The 21,182-nt window shown below is 37.3% G+C and overlaps 1 protein-coding gene across 2 annotated transcripts in view; it reads left to right on the forward strand.

The window, feature by feature from the left end:
- Positions 1 to 21,182, forward strand: part of DENND1B (DENN domain containing 1B) — a gene marked incomplete at its 3' end in the record, with an annotated part of 148,173 nt that overhangs the window by 52,607 nt on the left and 74,384 nt on the right. For both annotated transcript variants that reach the window (XM_080349120.1, XM_080349121.1), the window contains exons 4-7: positions 5,013 to 5,062; positions 12,245 to 12,364; positions 18,969 to 19,038; positions 20,703 to 20,783. In XM_080349120.1, coding sequence (XP_080205246.1) covers positions 5,013 to 5,062; positions 12,245 to 12,364; positions 18,969 to 19,038; positions 20,703 to 20,783 — 321 coding nt within the window. The remainder of the gene's footprint in view (positions 1 to 5,012; positions 5,063 to 12,244; positions 12,365 to 18,968; positions 19,039 to 20,702; positions 20,784 to 21,182) is intronic.

Genomic DNA, 21,182 nt, shown 5'->3' on the forward strand with positions numbered 1-21,182 from the left:
GGTTTGAGTAGGGAAAACTGGTAAGAAGAACCAAAAGAGAGACCTGCCATCAAGGGTTTCAAGAAAAGACCTTTAAAGGGAGGTTAGTGGGGAGAGGAAGTTCTAGCAAGAAAAAAGTATAGTAAGAGTTTTGAAGGACAATTACAAGCAATAATAAAATAGAATAGCAAATAGCTTTTGTCAGATGAGTGAAAAAAACCTGAAGACTTTAATAAAGTAGATACGACAAAGATAAAAGACTGACAAAAAAAAGGTTTTCCTCTTTCAGTGAAAAGGAGTGGGGAGAAGGACCTCACAAAAATAAGCTGGAGAAATAAGAGAAAGACAAAAACTAGAAAAATATTGTTACTGAGAAAGAACACAGCTGAAGAAGTAAAAATAATGGGGAGGAAGTGCAAAAGCATTTTGTAGTGGATGACCATGTATTTGTGCTTCTGTAACTGATATTTCTTGAGCTGATTTTTGTCTCAAAATAGAACACAGAGATGAGAATAGCTAGCTAGCTATTTGAACGCTAGTTTATATGAATGATTTTGGTAGCCTGGTCCGGATTATGTAATTAAATAATTCAAATTATCTTGCTTACCATCTATTAGGCCATTTCTTTGCTGGGTATCCTGGCATGTGTCTGGAATGGACACGGTGTGACTGTGTCTCAGTGCGAGGCTGTTCCCTTTCTCTCCAGAGATGCTCTTTCCATAGGTAGAACTTAATTTCTGTTGATTCTTCACATCATCAGGCCTCATCTACACAGAAAAAGGTAACCAGTTGAAATGCGTAAGTTGAAGTGCAAAAACCCGTTTACACTTCCATAGGGACACACTAATAAGTTGATTCTGTAATATGTGTCGAATCTGGTGCAATTTTGCCGTAGAAGCAGCTCATGTACCTTGTGCCAGCTGTAGTGAGATCCAGTTGTGTCTTGTTCAGGTGGAAAAGGAACTGAGTATTCTCCCAGATCACTGTGCTCTGCCATGTATACAACTTTGTATATTTACAGATAGGCACGCCTCTTTGAGGTACCTCTGTTTTCGTTTCAGAATAGCAAATTAACAGTCAGAACCTCATATGTGCTTGCTTTTCTAAACCAATACAGTTTGTATGAATTTGTGTGATACTGTCACTCTGCCTTGTTGGATGAAAATATGAAAAGTGAAGTGTAATGAAATTCTAACTTCATTAATTTAAGAGAAACCTGTCAATTAGCTCAGTGGGGTCAGACTGCCCACTTGTTTCTGGCAGGCTCTAAGTGTGCAAAGAGATGCTGAGCTCAGTGTTGGTGCTCTGAGCTTTCCCTCGGAAGGTGAAGCTGCTCTTGGTGGGTGACTCTAGACTGGAAATAAAATAATGGTTTGCAGTTCTGATTACTGACTTCTGAACAGCCATGAAGGTTTTGTATGCTTGTATCCATTGACTGTGATATTATTAAAAAAAAAAAAATCCTACTTTTCTAGTTAATAAGGAATATGGTGTTTATCTTGAATCTAACCAAAATGACTAACCAGTAATTTCACTTAAGGGCAAGATTGTGAGTTATCAGGAGCTTTTCTGCAGAAAACCGGCTTGCGCAAGTTCCGAATCATCTTCTACCAGATTTTACATTGCTTTATAAAATGATGACACACAGAATTAGCTGTATGGCTATGAAAATAAGCAAGGAACGCTAAATAAATCTTACTTTTTAGGCTACTGTAATATCGTCTCAATGCAGAACCAGTGAGCATGACCAGGGTAGGCTGGAGGTGTGTAGTGCATTTTGTGAAAGTGAATTAATAAAACCACTGGACCATGAGCTTGTGAGAGTGCAAGTTTCTGCTGCTGGGCTATGGACATAAAGGAAATATTTTCTTAAATACCATTTCCATTTTTGTTGAAGCTTTGTGAGAGGGAAGCAGCATGCTGTGGTTTGCATGACAGTCATCTTGTGATATTCCTCTTTCTCTTGGAGTTTGTGTAAGGAATTAGATAGTTGTCCTTTCACTTAGCAATGAAACTCAATTGTGTATGCAACTGTATATGTTTATTTGGTGTTTGAAAGTAAAGAGAAATATTTTACTTCTGTGGGTCTTTTTTTGTTGTTGTTGTTGTTTTTGCTTTTTTACATTGTCCTCTTCCACCTGTATAAAATTTCTTTTCTTTCTGAAACAGTGACCATTTCTGAAAGCACTAACACTCTGAGAGCAAGAGAAGGAAGCAGTCTCTGGACATGTGAATAAAGGATAATTTGCTTTCTGAAGACTTGTCCAACCTTTTGTCTTCAGAAATAAACACATATTGTTATGAAGCTTTGAAAATAAAAGACAATAAATACATTATTCTTTTTCTGAGGATGTGTATTTTGACTCAAGAGGAAGTCCTGGCTGAGTTGTATTGGATCCTTGAAAATGATGACCCATTAGGAGCCAGAGCTCAAATTTAATTCAATAGAGAGGTTACTGAAAGTATCAGCTGTGGTTGTACATGAATAGTGACTGTGTATGTGAATGTGTATATAATGTCATTTGCATTTTAAATTTGTCTAGGAGCATCTTGGGGGCACCTTGTTTTCTTCCATTTTAAAAATCAGAATAGCACCTGTAATTAAGGGCGAGCGCTGAGCGCTGGAAGCTAGGTAGGACTTCCATCTATTGATCTGTGTAAACCCAGCTTATGCTGTCAGGGGAGAAGCAGTCAACTGCTGAGCTGCTTTGTCACTGACATAAGCTGAGAGGGGATTTTTTTTTTTTGTCTATACTGTTTATACACCAGTCTATAGACCTGCTGGCTGGTTGAATTTTAAAGAGTGCGGATGTTTAAAGACTTGTCCCCCGAGGGATGCTCCTGCCAGTTGGGAGGCGAGCGGAGGCTGCTCTGCAGAAGTTGTGCTGGCCGGGGGGGATGGAGCAGAGTGGGGGCAAACCCCGTCCCGCAGATTCCCTGGAAAATGCTGCAAAACAGCCCCATAATTTTCAGGTTGTTTAGTCAAAATATTGAGCTAATACCTTTGGTGTTTTTGTTTTTGTTTTCTTTTTCTTGTGTGATAATTTATTCTGAGAGAATACAATGGGGAACATAAATGAATACATTTCCATACCCAATTCTGAGTCAGTGCTAAGCTCACCAGGCAGCAATTAAAATCCTCAGTAGTAAGGAGAAAATGACTTCCTATAGTGTGAGAATAGGTGCAGATTTGGAAAGAGAATTTAAATAAAATGCTATTTATTTGGAATGTGAAAAGCGAGCTTTATGAGCCTGAAGTGAGAAGCTATTTGGAAATGTTTAGGATATTTCTAAGTTAAAAGTTTTGATTACCCTGTTCTGCTTGCTTTCTTTTGTTAGAGTTCATTGTTACTACTACAAGAATCATGTGTGCATGTTTCATGCCTACAGAAATTCAAATATTTACCTGCCTTGTTTGTATTTTGCCCCTCACCCTTCTGCAGCGGCTGCTCACAACAGTTGGGATGGTGCTTAAGCAGTTTCTTTTGGAGAATATTATGTGTACTGCTATTGTTCGTAATTAAGTTAATAACCTTTCCCAAAACACAACATGTGGCTTTCATACCCTTCTTTACCTGTTCTGACAAAGTAAATGTTCCAGAGATTTCTTGGACTTAGAAATTCTAGAAAATTGACTTTTCCATTTTGTGCAATGATTTACTGGAGCACACCCTATACCTTTAAAATGTTGCAACTAACATATGCATGTTGTATTCAGAGGCATGTTTCTCCTGAACTATTTGTTCCTTGCTGAGGAACTGGCATGACTCCTTCATGTTTTACACCATCCACCGAGCCAGGCAAATGTTTGAAGTAAATAGTCATTGCAGTGTGTAGGAATTTAAATACATAATTTCCCCTAATGGGAGTTGACTGTTCACTGTGCAGTAAACAGAGGGTTCAGGCTGGAGAGTGCTAACATCTTGGATCAAGTTCTTAAACCCCCACATGCAGCTCTGGAAATTTGCTATCAACACACATTTTTCTGAAAACAGGCACCTTGTGTGCCGAGTGGTGACTGCAGCGGGGTACCTGTCTCTTTGTTGTTCTGCTGCAGAGAAGGAGTTGTGCAGCTTTGCTGACCAACTGTGTTAGGGTCAATTGTCTCTCCTTAGCTGGAGCGTTTCACAGAGGGTTCATTTTCCCAGTTGGGAGAAAGGAAGTAAAACCTGTTTTTCTGGGATCTTGTAAGGTCGTTGTTTAGTACTTGCTGTTAACTGATCTGGTCGTTCACTTTTTTTTTTTTTTTTAAAGAAAATGTTGACTAGTTTGGGAGCATTTTTATATTTTAATTAACACATTTTATTTGCCACTAAACAGCTTCTTAAATAAAATTCTGCAAGAAAGAGTGACATTATCCTTTTGTATTATAGTACGAATGTAGATCCGGTGGATTTCACCCCCCTGCTTCCCTTTATTAATAGCGAGGCTTGCTTGTGAAACCCAAAGGGTTAATCATATAAATTTCTCCTTCGGACCAGCAGATGATTTCCATCACTTTCAGCATTTGACTATGGAACATGTATAGAGTTGTTATACCTCTCTGCAATTCATTCTGCTGCCAACTTCATTCCCTTTTCTCTGCCTGCATTTTAATTGAAACAACATTTGTATTTTTGAGCCAGGATCTGTCAGAAGTCCCTGTGGCTAGTCTGTGGTACAAGTAGCAGCAGACGTGGCTTACCCATATGGTGTGGTGCTTCTTGTAAAATCCATATGGCCTTGCTGAAGGGAATCCCAGCGGGGATGTGAAGGGTGTTAATACCCTTCAGGCCAGGCCTTTCCCTCCTGGGGCTTCTATGGCATTGTCTTTGCAATCTGCCATAGCACAAACTTAATTCCTTTTTAATAATCAATTATTTCAGTCCAGGAACGTGTGCTGTATGTTTTGCAATCATATATTCCCTGAATTTATGATTTGTTATGATTATTTTTGGATATTTTTTAAAAGCAAGCTGTAGGGCGGTTGTTATCAAATACAAATGAAAGCCTTTTCAAAATGCTAACTCTATTTCTTTCACTTCCATTTACAGGAAGTGCTGAACAGCGTTCCAAAGTTCTGCTTTCCTTTTGACGTTGAAAGGTATGTAGTACAGTTATAGTTTGTTTAAAAATATTTCTTACAAAATTATATTCAGCACCATTGCAAGGAAATATTTAAAAGAAAGCATGTTGTACTCTCTAAACTTGCACCTGCAAATGAGAAGAACACGTCCTTTGTGTTCAATTAAGAATGAAAATACTAGTAGGACATTATCGCAGCAAAATGCAAACTTAGAGAATTTTAGGGACATGTCTTTCAAGATAGAGCTACATTCTGGCTCTCAGTTTTGGCCGTTATATTTGTAAACACCATTGGTGTCAATATAAGGATATAACATAGTTTCCTTCAAACAGCAAGCATCATAAAAAATGTTACGGTGCACCAGGACGTAAAACCTCACCGCGCAGTACTGAAAACATGTTGTTTGAGTTCAAAGAAATTAAGTCTTTAATTGCATGGAAGTAACAAAATATATAATTGATTTTTCTCAGAGAAGAATCAAGACCATTATTTATAATTAATTAGCCCTTACCTTTCTGGTATCAGTTACGATGTGGCTTCCATGTAATGCTGCCAGTCATTTAGATTGTTCATATAAAACATTTTTATTAATTAAAATAGTTAGGCTTGTCAAAATGATTAATGGCAATTAATTTAATAAATTTTACTCACTCAGTTTGGAAAACTCATATTGTCCTAACCAGCAAAGATTGAATGAGAAGCCTGATTTGCATAATTAATGAAAGATACACCCAGGTAACGTGCAGGCTGAGCTGGTTTCAGAACAACATTGGTATCAGTCACAGATGGAGACCCAAAGTTGAGAAACATCTATCGAAGGCAAGAAGCTGCCATCTGAGGAGTGAAAGGTGGTGTGTATGTAAAGGAAAGAGAGGCTTTGCAGAGAAACACAATGGCAAAATAAAGACCTTCATAAACACAACTTCCCTGAAGTAAACTGGGTTCATTTAGTCTTTTATAGTTGAATTTAATTAAGTTGTTTGGGTTTTGAACTGGTTAAGCTCACCATCCTTTAAGCTGTTTTAATGACTTAATTAATACAGTTGACAGTGTTGGCTTTAAAGCATTAAAGTCTTCAGTGTGCTCAAGATATGTACAGACTTCTGTTTGAAATTGGTAATGAAGATAAATAATGGAAATAAAATTTAAGGATAACAGAAAAAGGTGAGGTTCTGTTGCTGCCATCCAGTGGCAAGAAGATAATCAATGGCAGCAAATAATTTATTTTTAAATAACTCGTCTTGTGTTAACTACTTCTGTTCAGCCGTTCAGAAGACACTTAGTTGCTTGTGTGACGTGGATAAGCTTAATCAATGCGCTGTGAGAATACATGAATTTAAAGCATAGATCGCTGTGTATTTTTGCAGAGTATCCGAAGAGAGAAAAACAAAACCAAACCAAAAAGTAAAGGGATGTTTATTGTTTGTCTGTTGTTACCCTCCCATGCCCCTCTTCCCAGACACGCTTTTTGACTGATGGGCTCATGCTCACCTATAAAGCAGTGCTCTCAAAGGCGCAACACTTCTACTAATTTTGTAGCATTGGGCGTTGAACAGAAGAGGAAAGGTTCTTGGAAGCCGAGATAGATGATGATGGGAACAGAACTGCAGTGTTTGTTTGGGCTGCTGACTGCTCAGGCAGTGCTGCAGCATCTTCAGAATCAGCCACCATGCTTGCAGTGTCTTGTGTAGCTGGGAGCTGAGGTTTGGGGGATTTGTGAGAGAACCAAAGGCCTTTTGGGATTGTGAGAGTATAAAAGAGGCCGGACAAGGAGGAGGGGCAGAGCTATTGTGGGGAAAAGAACAGAAATACTGGCAGCTCATTCAAGAAAGCAGGCGACTGTTTACTGGCAAGCTGTTTGTGTGCACAACTTACTGGCTGTGGGGTGTATTTACCATATATTAATCAGTTCAGGCATTTTCTATAGTGTATACATATATTACCACTGTTTTTAAAGGAAACTATTCAGTTGTCTTCTGCTTTTTCAGTTTTATTTTTTGTTTTGAAATATGGACTGATAGGAAAGTGTTGAGAAAAACACTGCTATAGCTTCTTTTTGTATGGCTTTTTTCCAATGGACGTTTAAGATGTGACAAGTATTTTAGTTTTTGTCTAGCTGTAAATGTGCTTTTCACTTGTTTGGTGAATATACATATATATAAAACTTTTTTCTTTCTTCTACAGAGGATCGTTATAGACTGTACACCTAATACCCTAAAGTATTTCACAGGCAGTTTCAATGACAGTTTCTGTGCAGAAAGCTTTGATTGAAGTGAAACACAAAGTATCTGTTTCATTGATTGAGCATATTGCACTTCAGAGAGCGTAGGTTCTCAACTTGTATTGTGTGTACTAAATGTATATAAACCACTTCAATCAATATCTGATCTTAGTAAGAGCTAGAAATTACCAGTGCAAAAGTGATAACTTCGACTGATGTTGCTGATCAAGATACCTAGAAAAAGATGTGATTCTGTTCCACAGATTGCTTCTGGGTCCCTACTGCACAGCAGAGCTGGAGGGAGCGTTGCCTTTTCTGTTAACTAGCTAAATAAAACTCCTTAAAGAAGGAAATCTATATTCTTCAAATTATGGAAATAGTAAAGTTAAAGCACAGTAGTAACATCATTGTCACCTATTTTCTCCCACCTGACCTGTATCAATTATTAAATGAATGGAAAAGTCAATGAAATAAGAACATGTATTTGATTTAGTTTTATTCACTATGCTTCAGTGATTGTAGACAGAGATTGGTTCTTACTATTTGATGCTGCTTACATCATCTCACCAGGCATACGTGTGTTACCTTTTATGCAGATGTTGTAAGTCTGTGTACACTACTGTGTATACTACTCATTTCAATTATCAAAAGTACATACTGTGAATGGTGCTTAAAAATCTATAAGTAACTCCCATTAAATGTAAACTGAAAGTCAACCCAAAAAAGGCACAATGGTGTAATGTTTTGACCATGACCTAAACTTTGAGATCTATATATAACTTTTTATTGAAAGCAAGCACATAATTTCATTACTGCCAGTTATGGCTTACATTTTATTTTGAAGGGGTTAAGAAATTAGTTACATCATAGAAGTTATTGAACATTTACTCCAAGAACCTATGTATTTTTTTGTGAAGAAATTATTTTAGACTTATTACATGGCACAATTGTATAACATTCTAACAGTTTGCTTATGTATATTTACAGATAATTTCTTTTTTCTGCTACAGAATTCCTTTCTGTTTGTTTTCATATAGAATTGGAGTATTTACCACTTGAGATTAATAGAGGTTTTAATTTCCTTTTCTGTGTTTAGTGCATTAATTTTAATACATCAGACAAAAACCCACTTTGGTCTTCTCTTTTGTTCCTGGAATCCTTTGTGCAAATTCTGCATGGTTTTCTTCACTTTTTTTCCCCAGCAGTCTTCCATATTTTCACTCTCAACCCAAAACTCAGGCCTAGCTTTGCAGCGCGCCCACACCTCTATCTCTACATCAATCAGTTATTTAGCTGGATGACCACTGGTGAGCACACAAATTCTCCTCTTGTTCTTTTTGGCCCCATTTAAATGCAGTCCGAAGTTTTGCTGAGTTATTGCTTGAGCCCTCAGTTTTGTCTGTGCTTTGCATCTCCTCTCGTTTGTCTCTGCCACAAATACCTCCCCTCTCTCCTTCCATTCCTTTGTGTTTTCCTTTCCAGGATATGTTTCTTCTGCGGAATGTGTCGTGTGTATGCCATTTTAGCTAAGACGCTTTGGAAACTGCCTGTAGGATCAGCATGGAGATGATGATCCATACCTCATTTGTTTCCCTGCTGCACTCACCCAGTCGCATGGGAAGTGTTATATTTTGGAGTGTAGACATGGTGCTGCTTCTGTAGAAGATTTCTCATTAGGAGCAGAATATTGCTAAAGTGTGGGAATTACTGTGTATATTACTTAACTCCTAATCTGTTGGGGTCAGTGAGTAATCATGGCAGGAATGCCATCACTTTCACTCTCCTATTCCTGGCTAATGCTGTTTCTGTTTGAATTTCTGGTAAAAGTCTGTGTGCAGAAACACAGCTATGACCAAGACAAGTGAAAACAATGGCTGTAGCAATCATTGGATATGTAGATTTTTGTGAAAGGCAATTGTAAGATATTTACACAAAAATTTCTGCCTTCAGAGTAAATAGTTGAGAATGAAAAGTAAATAATTGAGAATATATATCAAGCTCTATGGGTGAAAATAAATAAACTATAGCATTTCCTGTATACTTCAGTCATTTCAGTCAGTTTGCAAGGTGGGTTGTGAATTCAAAAATGCCGCAGCAGTTTTATACAATAGAGTTCTTTCCATCCTTTATCTCATTGTATTATTGTATGTGTGTGTAATGCCCATTGTCTAAGGACAGGTTGCAGCATGAACTATGCACCATGGAAGTGTAGCTGTTGGTTCCAAATGTGGGTTGTTTGGTTTCCACGTGTGTGCGGAAGGGGACCCATCTGAGAGGAACCGTGGGCACACCATGGAGGTCCCATGGACCCTGGGCTGGAGCTGTGGCCAGGACCCCTGGACAGGCTTCTCCTGGGACCTAAGTGCACACAGGGAGCCTCTGTACTAATGAGTTGTGGTTTCCTTTAATGCTTCTGCTGTTTTGAAAACATAACCCCAATTATAAACTAACTATGCTTTCTGTTTGTGGGAATTTTCTTATTTGGTGGTAGCTCTGTACATTTTCCTATCTCCTGCTGTTTTCTTCCTCTTCCTTTTATTTCTGCTGTGTGAGGTGTCAGGGGATTTGGGTAGCGGAGCTCAAGTCAGATAACTCCGTTGGAGCAGAGGAGCCCTCCCGACCAGGAGCCTGAGCTGTGGGTCACGGAGTGGGCTTGGAAGTGGAGGAAATAGTTCGTGAGGCTTAGATTTGGGGATAGCAGTTAGTTGAAGGAGATGACCCAGCCCAGGGTCACTGTCTCCCCAATCTCTCCATCAACTTAAACCACCACCTTAACATCTGGTTTTGAAATTCCTGCTTGAAATGGTTTCTAATCTATTATCTGATCCTGGGCATGATTAGGGTGCATGACTGGTGGGGTTTGCTTTTCATTTGAAAATTTCAGGTTTAGGTAGCAGCTGCCAGAGCTTTAATCAGAAGTGTATACTTTAGTTACACTGGTCAAGTATGTGTACTTGACACCTTATAATTAATGATACCAATAACTTTGTTTTCTTTGAAAAATAAGTCATCAAAATCTGTGTTCACGTGCATAAAGTCTTTCATTTTTTGAAGCTTACTTCAAAATGAAGTCTCTGAAAAATCTCTCTGAAATTCAAAAGCCTTTAAAAATTCCTAAAGTTTGAAGAAAAAAAAAATTCAAACATCTTCTGTGTCCTAAACAGATTTGGAAGAACAACAATTCTCATTGAGAAAAAGGGATAAATTTAATGATTAAAAATGCTGGTTTTCATTCCAAGAAGAGATTTAATTCCTGCCTTAATCATCTCTCTCAAGGCAGCCTTAAAATTAGGCCTGAACAATGGCTAAATTGTAAACAAAAATCTTTAAAATGTTTCTTTAGCTGCTCTGTAGGTACCAAAGAGCCTTTTCTGCATTGTTTAGATGTGAACTTAGAAAATTTTAAAAACTACTTTTATTCCTATAGTGAACTGTAATAACCTTGAAAGAGCCCATTGTAGTCTGCAGGGTTAATAAGGGTTTGCACACATTCTTTGCTATTAGTGATTTATTATTGTTAAACCAAGATTAGATGTAAGCGTGCAGGGCAGGAGTGGAAAGTTAAGTCAAAGGCAGGGCGGAGGAATGAGTGAGGAGAAGGTCAGCGGTGGCTGGGGATGATTTGTGCCCGCTCCCCACACAAGCAAGTAGATCATGCTCTCCTCAAATAGCCGACCAGGCCAGCGCTTTGCAGAAAGGTTTTGAAGCTTGACCAGTTGGTCCTGCACTCCAGTAGCAAGTCTAGATAACACTTTGCCTAGGCAATTCTGGTACGTAATAATTGCATTTTACCTGTTATGGTGTTCACGTTAAGGAAAAGTTTTTAGGCGCCATTGCTGTGGCTCAGTAGCAGTGCTGGGAGCTGCTGACTCTCTCTGAAGGGGACACTTGACTTTGGAGCAACCTGAATGTGCCGTGGTGAAACAGAGGCGCAGAGCCAGGACTTGTCTTCATGGTACATGCGGTATATGGTACATGCAGAAAAGTGGGTCTGTCCCATGTTCTCAGGGTTTCTTTGTCTGCTCAAGAGAGATATAGATACCCAGCTTGAGAGCATAAAGGCGATGAGAGACATATCATGGCAGTGAAGATGCCATTTCTTCTTAAAAATACATTGTGAAAAATTCATACTGTGAAATGGAAAGTGGGGGGCAGGAATGGAAGTTGAGTGCAAGGAGTCAGAGGTGGCACTGGAGGGGAGGTAGAAACTGAGAACAAGGTGGATTAGCCTGCCCTGCCGAGGGAATGCTGACTGAGCAGAGTTTGGGATAAGAGGAGCTGAACACCAGGCAGGGAAATTCTGTGTAAATGTATTCTGTCTCAAGTGGGTACGTGTTTTGGTATAGCCTTGAAGATATTGTGACTTATTATTTTAGCTCTCGTGCTCTTTGTTCTTGATTATTTTCTGTCTTTTGCATTCCTAGAACCGAACAAGTTTGCACTGGAAAATTAGCTTAGCAAAAAGTTGTTGGGCAGTGTGTGCTGCAGAAAAGGGAGGAAGACGCGTGTGGGTGCACGGGCAGGCTATGGCTTTAACTTATGAAGTTATTAATGAAGCTGTTCTGAAGCGAGGGATGGGGAGGAAGCTACTTAAGTCAGGCCTGTATTACGACATTTAATAAATTATTTGCAGAATTCAAAACCATTGTTTTGGTTACCATTTCCCACTGCTGAGGTGTGCCCAAAGCCAACAGGCAGGCTCATGCTGGCTCTGCTTAGGCCATACTTAGGAGAAGACCTTATGAAGTGCCCCGTCTTTTCAGAGCAGGGCTGGATCCCATGTCAGCTGGCGGCAGGGGTGAAGGAATGACCTGAGCTCTTCTGTGCCGAGCTGGGGAGAGGGGACAGAAGGCAGCCTTGAGGGTGAGGAGGACAGAAGGGTAGTGAGGCTTGAGCATGAAAGTGCTGGAGACTAATGACTGAAATGCTTATGTTTTGTGTGAATTTAGTGGTTTTATGCTCTGTATCTGATTTTTCAGGGTGTCCCAAAACCAAGTAGGACAGCATTTTACCTTCGTGCTCACCGACATTGAAAGTAAGCAAAGGTTTGGATTTTGCCGTTTGACGTCAGGAGGCAAGATCTGCCTCTGTATTCTAAGGTAAGTTGGTATAGAAAATATTGAGTCAAGGAGCGAATATAAGAAAAATACAAGACAAAATTATCTTTTAGGAATCCTCTGATACTGTGTTATACTTCTCTATCAGGGTATCATTTCTCTACAACAGTCTTACCACTGATTTAATATGAAAAGTGGTCCCAATCCCCATGCGACGGTGTTCTCGTGTGAGGCTAAACAATTCTATTTAAAAATATGAAATCTCTGCTTAAAATCAAAGAGCAATACACCGAAGCTTTAGAGGCTTTGAATGTTACGTGGATTCTCTGCTTTCTAATACGATCTTTGACAACTATTCTGTGAATTTAACAATAAATTTCACTAGTCTGTATTCCTCTCCTTGGAAATATGATTTTTGGGTTTCTCTTCCATGTTCTTTGGCGAGACTACATCTAATGTAAGAAATGCCAGGGCTAAATAATTCTCAATATGTCACTTTGTTGCAAAAGAGATGGATGATGGAGAAATTGATCTCAGTAAAGTACTTTGTTTCTCCCTCTGCTATTTCTATTTTCTCCCTTAAGATAATTGTTTTGGTAATAAAAAAAAAATAAAATGTTTAGCTGTCCTAAAACCCTTTTAATTAAATTAATTAAAAGCCAGAGTGCTTTAATTAAAAGGCAAATTTGCCACTTCAATTAGGAGCCTAGCAGCCTGTGATGCCTGTAGAGGAAATGGGAACATCCAGTTCAGCAGCACAGGAGTAGAACAAGGTTGAAGTAAAATTGACTTGTGCTCCTAACATTGTTTGGCTGGCTTCTAATGTTATTATAACAAATATTTAATCAGTTACCCAAAGGGAAATACACCCATTTAAATACTGTATGCAGTGCTGCAAAGCAAAGGATGCAAATTCTCAGCTGGTGTAAACTCGGGTATTTCTTTTAACATTTCAAAATGTATCTCATATCAAAATAACATGAATTTATATTCCCTGTGTGTATATACAATAATGACTCTATATGAGCAATTCAAACTGCTTGTCAGTCACAGATATGTGCACAGTAGTCATAGCCTTTTCTACAGACACACAAAAGCAGCGTCATAAATACATAAATACAGTGTGTAACTACACATCTACCTATGCACATATATGTATATTGCCATAAAAAAGAGGAATAGATTAAGATTGCTGAATGCGGCTTTAACAAAGACAACTGGAGATAGTGAAATACAGAAAAATTAAGTAAATTAAATGTTTTGTATGCACACGTGTGTGAATTGTGTAAGCAAAACTTTCTCCCAAATTGGAATATTTTGCTCAAATTTTCTGCAGAGCTTGACTGCAGTTGCCAGATACAAGGTGCAAGTAAGTGGAAAACCATAGTAAGATGAGAAAATAAATCTTGGATTATTCTCCAGATATTTTATGTGATTCCTTTGCAATTTTTGTTTTGTTTTGTTTTCTTTAAACCGCACAGCTGCTTTGTGAGGCTCTTGGTATGAATCACCTTCTCCTTCTCCACGAACTATTGAGCTAATGCAGCTTCATTAGAACGAGGGGTACCACAACAGGAGTATTATAATACACCTTGTGTGCTCTTATACTGTACCAGATCTTTAATCCTAGTTTTACTTTTTATATTTTAATTTAAATAACAATTTTACCAGTTGAGATTTGAAGTGGTGTAGTGGAAATGTTCACTTTTGAATAACAGGAGGAGACAATTCATCTGGGTATTGTTTCTCTATATCACTGCTCTTTGCAGTAGGAACAGTATGTTTTTAGGCTTACATGAAATTGTTTTTGAATTACCTGAACGGTTTTAATACAAAGTTAAAATAATTTGACTGAAATTTGTTTTGTTAAAAGCCTTGGAACTGTTGATGGACTCTGAGGTTGACCTTATGTATCCAGAGGAAAGCAAAATGCATCATTAAAATGCTCAGTCTTAGATTTCATTAATTTTATGACTGTAAAATTGTCACCTATGTTTCCAAATTAAATGCTCTAATAAGGAAGACAGGTTTATGTGGGAAGCCTTTGTAGTTCTTCAGTTCAGACCACGCTTGAAGCTTTCTTACTCTTCCTTTAGGCAAATCCCTTAGAAGCAGAATGTTTCAATTTTACACATTTTGTGTCAATTTTCCAGACAGAAAAGTAGCCCCTAGACATTAGACATTTAGCTACGGAAAGGCAGTTTCCTTAGTTTTATTTGATTACTAGAAGTTAGATTCCTGCTGATAGTTCAGGACTGTTAGTGGTTACCTGACTATTTGACAGAAAACATTTCCTCTCCTTTATTTAACCTTTGACTCATGAATGTAAAAGTTTTATCAGAGCTGTAGTAGAAGCACCAGTGAGGTGGAACTCTACTTACGGCAACAAGGATTATGCTTGACTTTGAATGAAAGTCTGAGCTCCTGCCTTGTGGCTCATTTGGATTAAAAGAAAATGCTAAGTACATTTTTAATTAGCCATGAAATATCTTGGGCACTTGCTTTTGTGACAGGCAGCAGCCCCACTTCTAAATGAAGACCACTGTATTCTCCACCAGGGAATACATCTACTAAAACAATATTGGGTGTGTTTTTATGTTTTACTTTATTATGGGAAAAATGTTTTGTGGCAACTTCAGAGAAACCGGTGTATGTTGTTGAAGGTTGTTGTATGTTTGTTTCTCAAACAGATATTAATGGTAACAAGGAATGCAAAAGACAATGTCTACAATTAAAGAAGAATAAACAAGAAACCAGTAATTGTTTCATAGTTTAGGAACCTAAATTATTTTTATTTGAAATTCAAGCTTCTAAATACATTAAAAACGAAAGCCCTGGTTTTCCTCTGTTTTATCTACTGTGAAGGGACTTCATTGATAACCTTTTGACGTTTTCATAAGACAACAAATTAATTACAAAATGCACTGCTCATAAATAATCTTACAAATACAAGTACGATGGTAAGGTCTTTCTAGTAATGAACTTTGATTTTATCCATTGTTAAGGTACATATTAGTGTGACAGTTTTGAGTTAGGGTTAATTACAGGTCTCCTTTGTTAAATTCAGCCATTTCAAAACTATTTTTTGCAGACAGTGCATTTCTGTACTGACTCGAAAAAAACTGTTATCCAACTTACTAGATGCTGATGGAAGTTTGTGTGCTGGATGACTTTTCTGTACATAGACTCGTTCTTCTGTGCTAAACAAAGATTAAATGACTTTTCAAGATTTGCTAACAGGACAAGCTAAGAAGCTTCTTTTACCTATAATGCTTCTGCTTTTTTTGCTATCACACACACAAGTGCCATATACAGTGCTTTATCCACTATAACATAGCGGATAAAGATGTAAAGCCTGTGTTATGGTAGTGTTCATCTATGGATGAATCTATTTACTAGAGTAGTCCAAATAAATTAATAGGATTATTAACACATGTGCCTGCGAAATCAGCCGGTGATATAAGAGAACAAAAATGTTGCTTGACAGCCTTGAGGATGTTACAAAATAAAAAGAGCTTATACTTGCTCTTTCCATTGAGAATTTAAAATACCACCTGATAGCTGTCTTTATTATGAACAAACACAAACTGTGTTTATGTTTACTTTTGAAAACAGAGATGCATTGTATATGCGCACACACAAATGCACTCTTTACGAAAACAGCTAATGTTTCAATGTTACAATTCTACTGAATTAATGCTAATTAGCAAATACATTAAAGAAAAACATAAATAGGGCTTTTTTGCTTTCCAGTAGATCTTTGTAATACTTTGTTGCAGTAAGAACAGTATAATTAAAAATATCAACAAAAGCAATTGCAATTAAACTGTGCTTTTGAAGAAATTAAGATTATGTGGAAAAGAAACAGAAGACAGCTCTTGGTAGCCTTTGGTTTCATGCCGTGTAATGTAATGGAGCACTTGTTTTGATTTCCTTAATTTTTCAGGTTTAAGAGGCATGTTGAAATTATATTAACCTCATGTCTGTGGTTATAAGGCTTAAGGCAATTCTTTTTCCAGTCTTTCAGTTCAGAAAGGAAACTGGCATTTTTAAACTGTGTTCAAGTAGTCTGTTTTTACGTTTTTCTTTGCGGTTTTGTTATGTGAAGCCATGGAAATGCATCATCAACCTGATTTTACTAAGGGAAGAAACTCTTGTGTGAATACTCTGGTCAGGAAGCCTTGCTGTATGAAAGAAAAATCTCCTTTGGCTTTGTGCTAGGGTTCATTAATTTCAAATAATGAATTTGACCTTTTTATGCATAGACCTAAGAATTGCATTTAATTTTTCTTTTCACAGTAAGAGGGGAGTTGAGATCATAGATACAAGACAGAAGTATGGTTAATATTTTATTGAAGTGTAGGAGCATTTATTTTTATAGCATGCTGTTCATAAATGTGCATTATGAAAAATGCATGATCAGGTAAGGTTTTAGGGTGTTCTACAGCAAAATATGCTGGGGTGATGTACACTACTAAGGAAGAGGTGACAGCAGAAGACTAGAAGGCTTTTAGATAATCTAACTCATTTGTGTGTCCAGTGTCATTAAAATACTTTGCAATTGATACCTGCCTTGTACCTTGACTTGGACAGAATGCTAGAACAGTGTTCCAGTCCCTGCTGTAACTCTGGACTAGAAAAACTGTTCAGTAGCTCTCACATTTGCAAGTCCTCTCAATGCTGTGGGGAGCAATTTTTTGGCCATTCTATGCTGCATTATTTTGGTGACGTGTAAAACCAGGTTAATGTGGTTTCAGAAGATAACAGATCAGGAGTTTTAGGTGGAAGAAAACTCCAAGATCAGATGTTTTAGGTGCTATTGGGGTGAATGTTTTACAAGGGCGTGCAGCGTTTGTGCCTGTTAGCAGTGAGTGGCCTTACACAGGTGCAAGGAAGTAAATTTTATGATTATATAAGAACATATTGAAAAGCAAATGCAATAATGTCACACCTTAACTGCTGTCAACAATGGCAAGCATTAAAAACGTCTGTGAGGATTAAGAGGTTGATTTAGTTTTGATTAATAGCCAGAACAGTGTATGGTAAAGTGTGATAAAGACATTAATGTAGTGGCTTTAAAAGAAATCATTGCCTCTGTGTCTCTTTGGCTTGGCGAGAGCAAATTCATGATTTTTTTTATTTCTTTTTTTTTTTTTTTTTTTCTGAGAACCAGCAATTGAACTTTTCTAAGCGTAGTAAAGTAAGATTGCTAGAAAATGCGTAACTAGAACTGTGTTCAGAGTTTTGCTGTTCTGTCTTTGCCTCAAGAATTGGGGTCTGTTTCTGAAACCTGGCCAGCAGCGTACTGAGAGCGGAGGTGTCACAAAGAGAACATGACCCCTCACTGGACTCACTGGACAAAAGCAGACTTGGCTTCTCTGACAGACAGGTTTTCCCCTAACAGGTTTCCTTTTCCTATCGGGAAGCACCTTCAGGTTCTGCATACTGGGCTTTTTCAGTTAGAGTTAGCATGTTTCCTGAAATATAGAAACTTGAAGGTCTATCCGCAGCACACACTGAAGCTTTTAAGGAATTCACTGAACGTATGCCTGTGGATTTACACTGTACTGAATAACAAAGTGTGCAGAATTGTTAGATGTGGGTATGAAATATAAAGACATTTCAGGGTTTATTTCCTCCTCAGCATTGCTTCTAATCTCAAACAACTAATATTGACCATACTATTACTCTTTTAGTAATGTTCTTTTTGGCAAAATTCTAACAGACATGAGGTAGAGTATAACTTGTAAATAAATAGTAATTTATACTGCTAGTATTTACTTTACCAGACTTATTACATCTGTATGGTAGGTTTAAATAGTGATTATGGAAAATTCTGTAGCATACACTCAATGAGGATGTCACTGCTAAAGGTAGCTGTTCTGTAAACAGATGACAAAAATATGGAACTGATGCCACCAGGCTTGAGTTTCTTTTCTCATACTCTTTGGCTATGTCTTATTTATCTTGGATTCTGTTTAACTCACCGAGAATACTGTGCACATATGGGCTGCAGACCTGTGTTAAAAAATCTATTAAGTATTCATGTATTAATGTGCTGTATATTCACAATATTGGTGAATGCTTGCTTATTTTTAGAAGTTAATTCTATCTATAGAAATGACTGTGTGGAGGCCAATATATTTATCTATAATGTGACATCTATAGTATTGCATAGCATTATACCACATGTCCAATATGGGCTACCTGGTCTGCCCAGGTAAAATAGCTTTCATTCTTCAGGGAAGCAGCAATTCTGGCCGTCCACACAGGCATGACAGAACGTAGAATGGTGAAATTGCAAATAAAGTAACTTCTGAAAGCTGTAACAATTAAAAGATGATGGGAATGTGATTTGGCAATGTTTAAAACTTATTTTTGGTGCCTTTAAAATAATGAGAAGTAAAAATATTATGAGGTAATCTACACTTAGTGGAACTTCAAGCAGGTGTCCATCATAGAGAAATGTAACTTTTACTACTATTTATCAGTGATGTGCCATTAAATTTGTGGGAAGTAGTTTTATATGCATTTTATGTGTAGAAATGTTATAAAAATGTGCAAGTCAGGTTAATTATAGAAGGATTTTACAAGCACTTTGAAAAAAAATGGGTATTTTATTTAAATGCTTTTTCTCCTATTTTAGTTACCTGCCATGGTTTGAGGTATACTACAAGCTCCTAAATACCCTGGCAGATTATTTGGCTAAAGAACAGGTAATATTAGATATTCTATTTCTTTGTGTAAAATGTTTTCTGTGAAATAATAGTCACCATTTGAAGTGCTATAAAGTGATTCTATGCTGTTTAAAATTTTAGTAGAGTTTAGAAGGAAGGTCTTACACTCATCATATAGAAAATTTTAACGTAGAGCTGCCACTGTCACTTGAATCCCACATTAATCTTAAAAAGCTGGTGAGAATATACCTTTATAAAGTGTCAGTCTTAGCATAAACAAGTCCTGGGTGAAGTGTGAGCAAAGTGTCACATCACTGGAGATCTGTATGACGTATTGATTGTAAACTGTAGATCTCTGGAACTATCTGATTATCAGTTGCAAACACCTTTTTTCAGAACTGTGTAAAATATGATGTACTGTTTCACCCTTCATATTAACCAAAAACTACCTCTTGTAATTCTGTCATCTCAACTAGCAAGACAAAATTAGTTGCAGCATTTGGTGAAGAATCATGATAGTTTAGTTTGCATATTCATGAGCAATTAGACAGATTCCATGATTATGCAGGAAAGGAAATACTGGCATCTGTCTTTACTGAGAACATTAAAGCTATACCTTTCTGCTTTAACTATATTAGTGTACTAGATTGTAATTAAAAAAAAGCATCAATAGGCAACCATATGCTGTAGATGAGAAAAGCTGACATTTCAAGAATATATGAACTATAGAATAAGCAATTATTGTGCATTATAGTAAATGGACTACAGAAAATGATGATATTTTATGTAGGAAAGTGTGGTGTTAGCTGTGTTTAAATAAAGTGTGGAATACATTTAAGTCTTATAAATGGTGTAATGAGACTTTGCTTTTGGCCCTGGTTTCACTGTAGTAGCAAAACCTGTTGTTAAGGTTGTGTTTGACAGAAGGAGCAGCGATTGTCTGCTTGGTTTTCTGGTCACTGGTTCTTTGCAGTGTTACTGCAACCAGGTGAAGGGCTGTAAGTTTGCTGTCCTGTATGCTGAGCACGCGGTTTTGGTGGCTCAGTGAGGCAGACCCAAAGTCCTGTTAACATGAGATCCAGTCTCATGACTATTCTCACAGGGAGAGGCAGAACCCATACAAAGTGTTTAAAAGCTGGACCTGACTTGTTGCTGATATTTTTGGTTTTACTTTGATAACGAAAAGAATTTAGTCTCCGTGAACAAAAACCTTAAATTGAATGAAAACCCTAAACCAAACAAAAAATCCACCTGCATCTATTTTTCAAGTGAATGTCTCTTTTAGAGATCAAGGTGGGAGATCCTAGTTAAACCTGATGAATAATTTTAAAATATACGATATAGCTATGTAGCTGCATATTTAGTAAAACTGGGAATAGACAAATATTATGGCTAGCAGGTTAAGGAAGATGACTTCCAAGAGGCACAGAGCAGCTACACATGTTAGTGCTACTTTCAGTTGCAAATAATGTGATTCATTTAAAGAGTACATGTAAGAAACTGACTTAACTTGCAGATAAAATAATTTTCTGAAATGTAAAGTTGGCCTGCATTTTATACTTAATATTTAAATACTTCACTGAGAATTGCAATTATCTTTCTCGTTAAATGTATGTTTATCAGTATATAGTTTGATGTGTAGCAAATGGTAATTATTCAGTTTTTATACAATGACTAACCAACTTTTAAAATATTCCCTATAGGAAAATGACTCAAATGATTTGTTAAAATCATTGTATAGCCATCCTGTGCCAAAGGCGAACGCTTTAGTCAGTTTAAGTGTGGTAAGTATTCTCTCTGTATTACTCCTATTACTGACTATGAAATAGTAGGTATGGTTGAAACAAAACAAACAAAAAAAGCCTTTTTAAGAAATAAACTTATGTGGCTTCCCGTCATTAAGTGGCTTTGACAATCTTTTTTCTTTTCTCTGTGGAGCAGAGTTTTTCTCTGTCCCATATTGTTCTTGTAAAGTTATAAAGAAGCAGAAATTTGAATTTTGCTCTGTGGATGAGAAAGTAAGCTACAGTGGGATCTGGCAGTGCTAGAACTACTTTTTTCTGCTTCCAGCTGTTTCATGTAGATAATTTTGGTTTCTCCTGCTGTGAATCCGGAGATGCTAACTCTGTTTTATTGCCTCATATGTCTGAGTAGGTAGACTTGCAGGACTGGACAAAAATCTG

Source organism: Nesoenas mayeri, assembly GCF_963082525.1.
Source record: "Nesoenas mayeri genome assembly, chromosome: 8".
Taxonomy (NCBI): Eukaryota; Metazoa; Chordata; class Aves; order Columbiformes; family Columbidae; genus Nesoenas; species Nesoenas mayeri.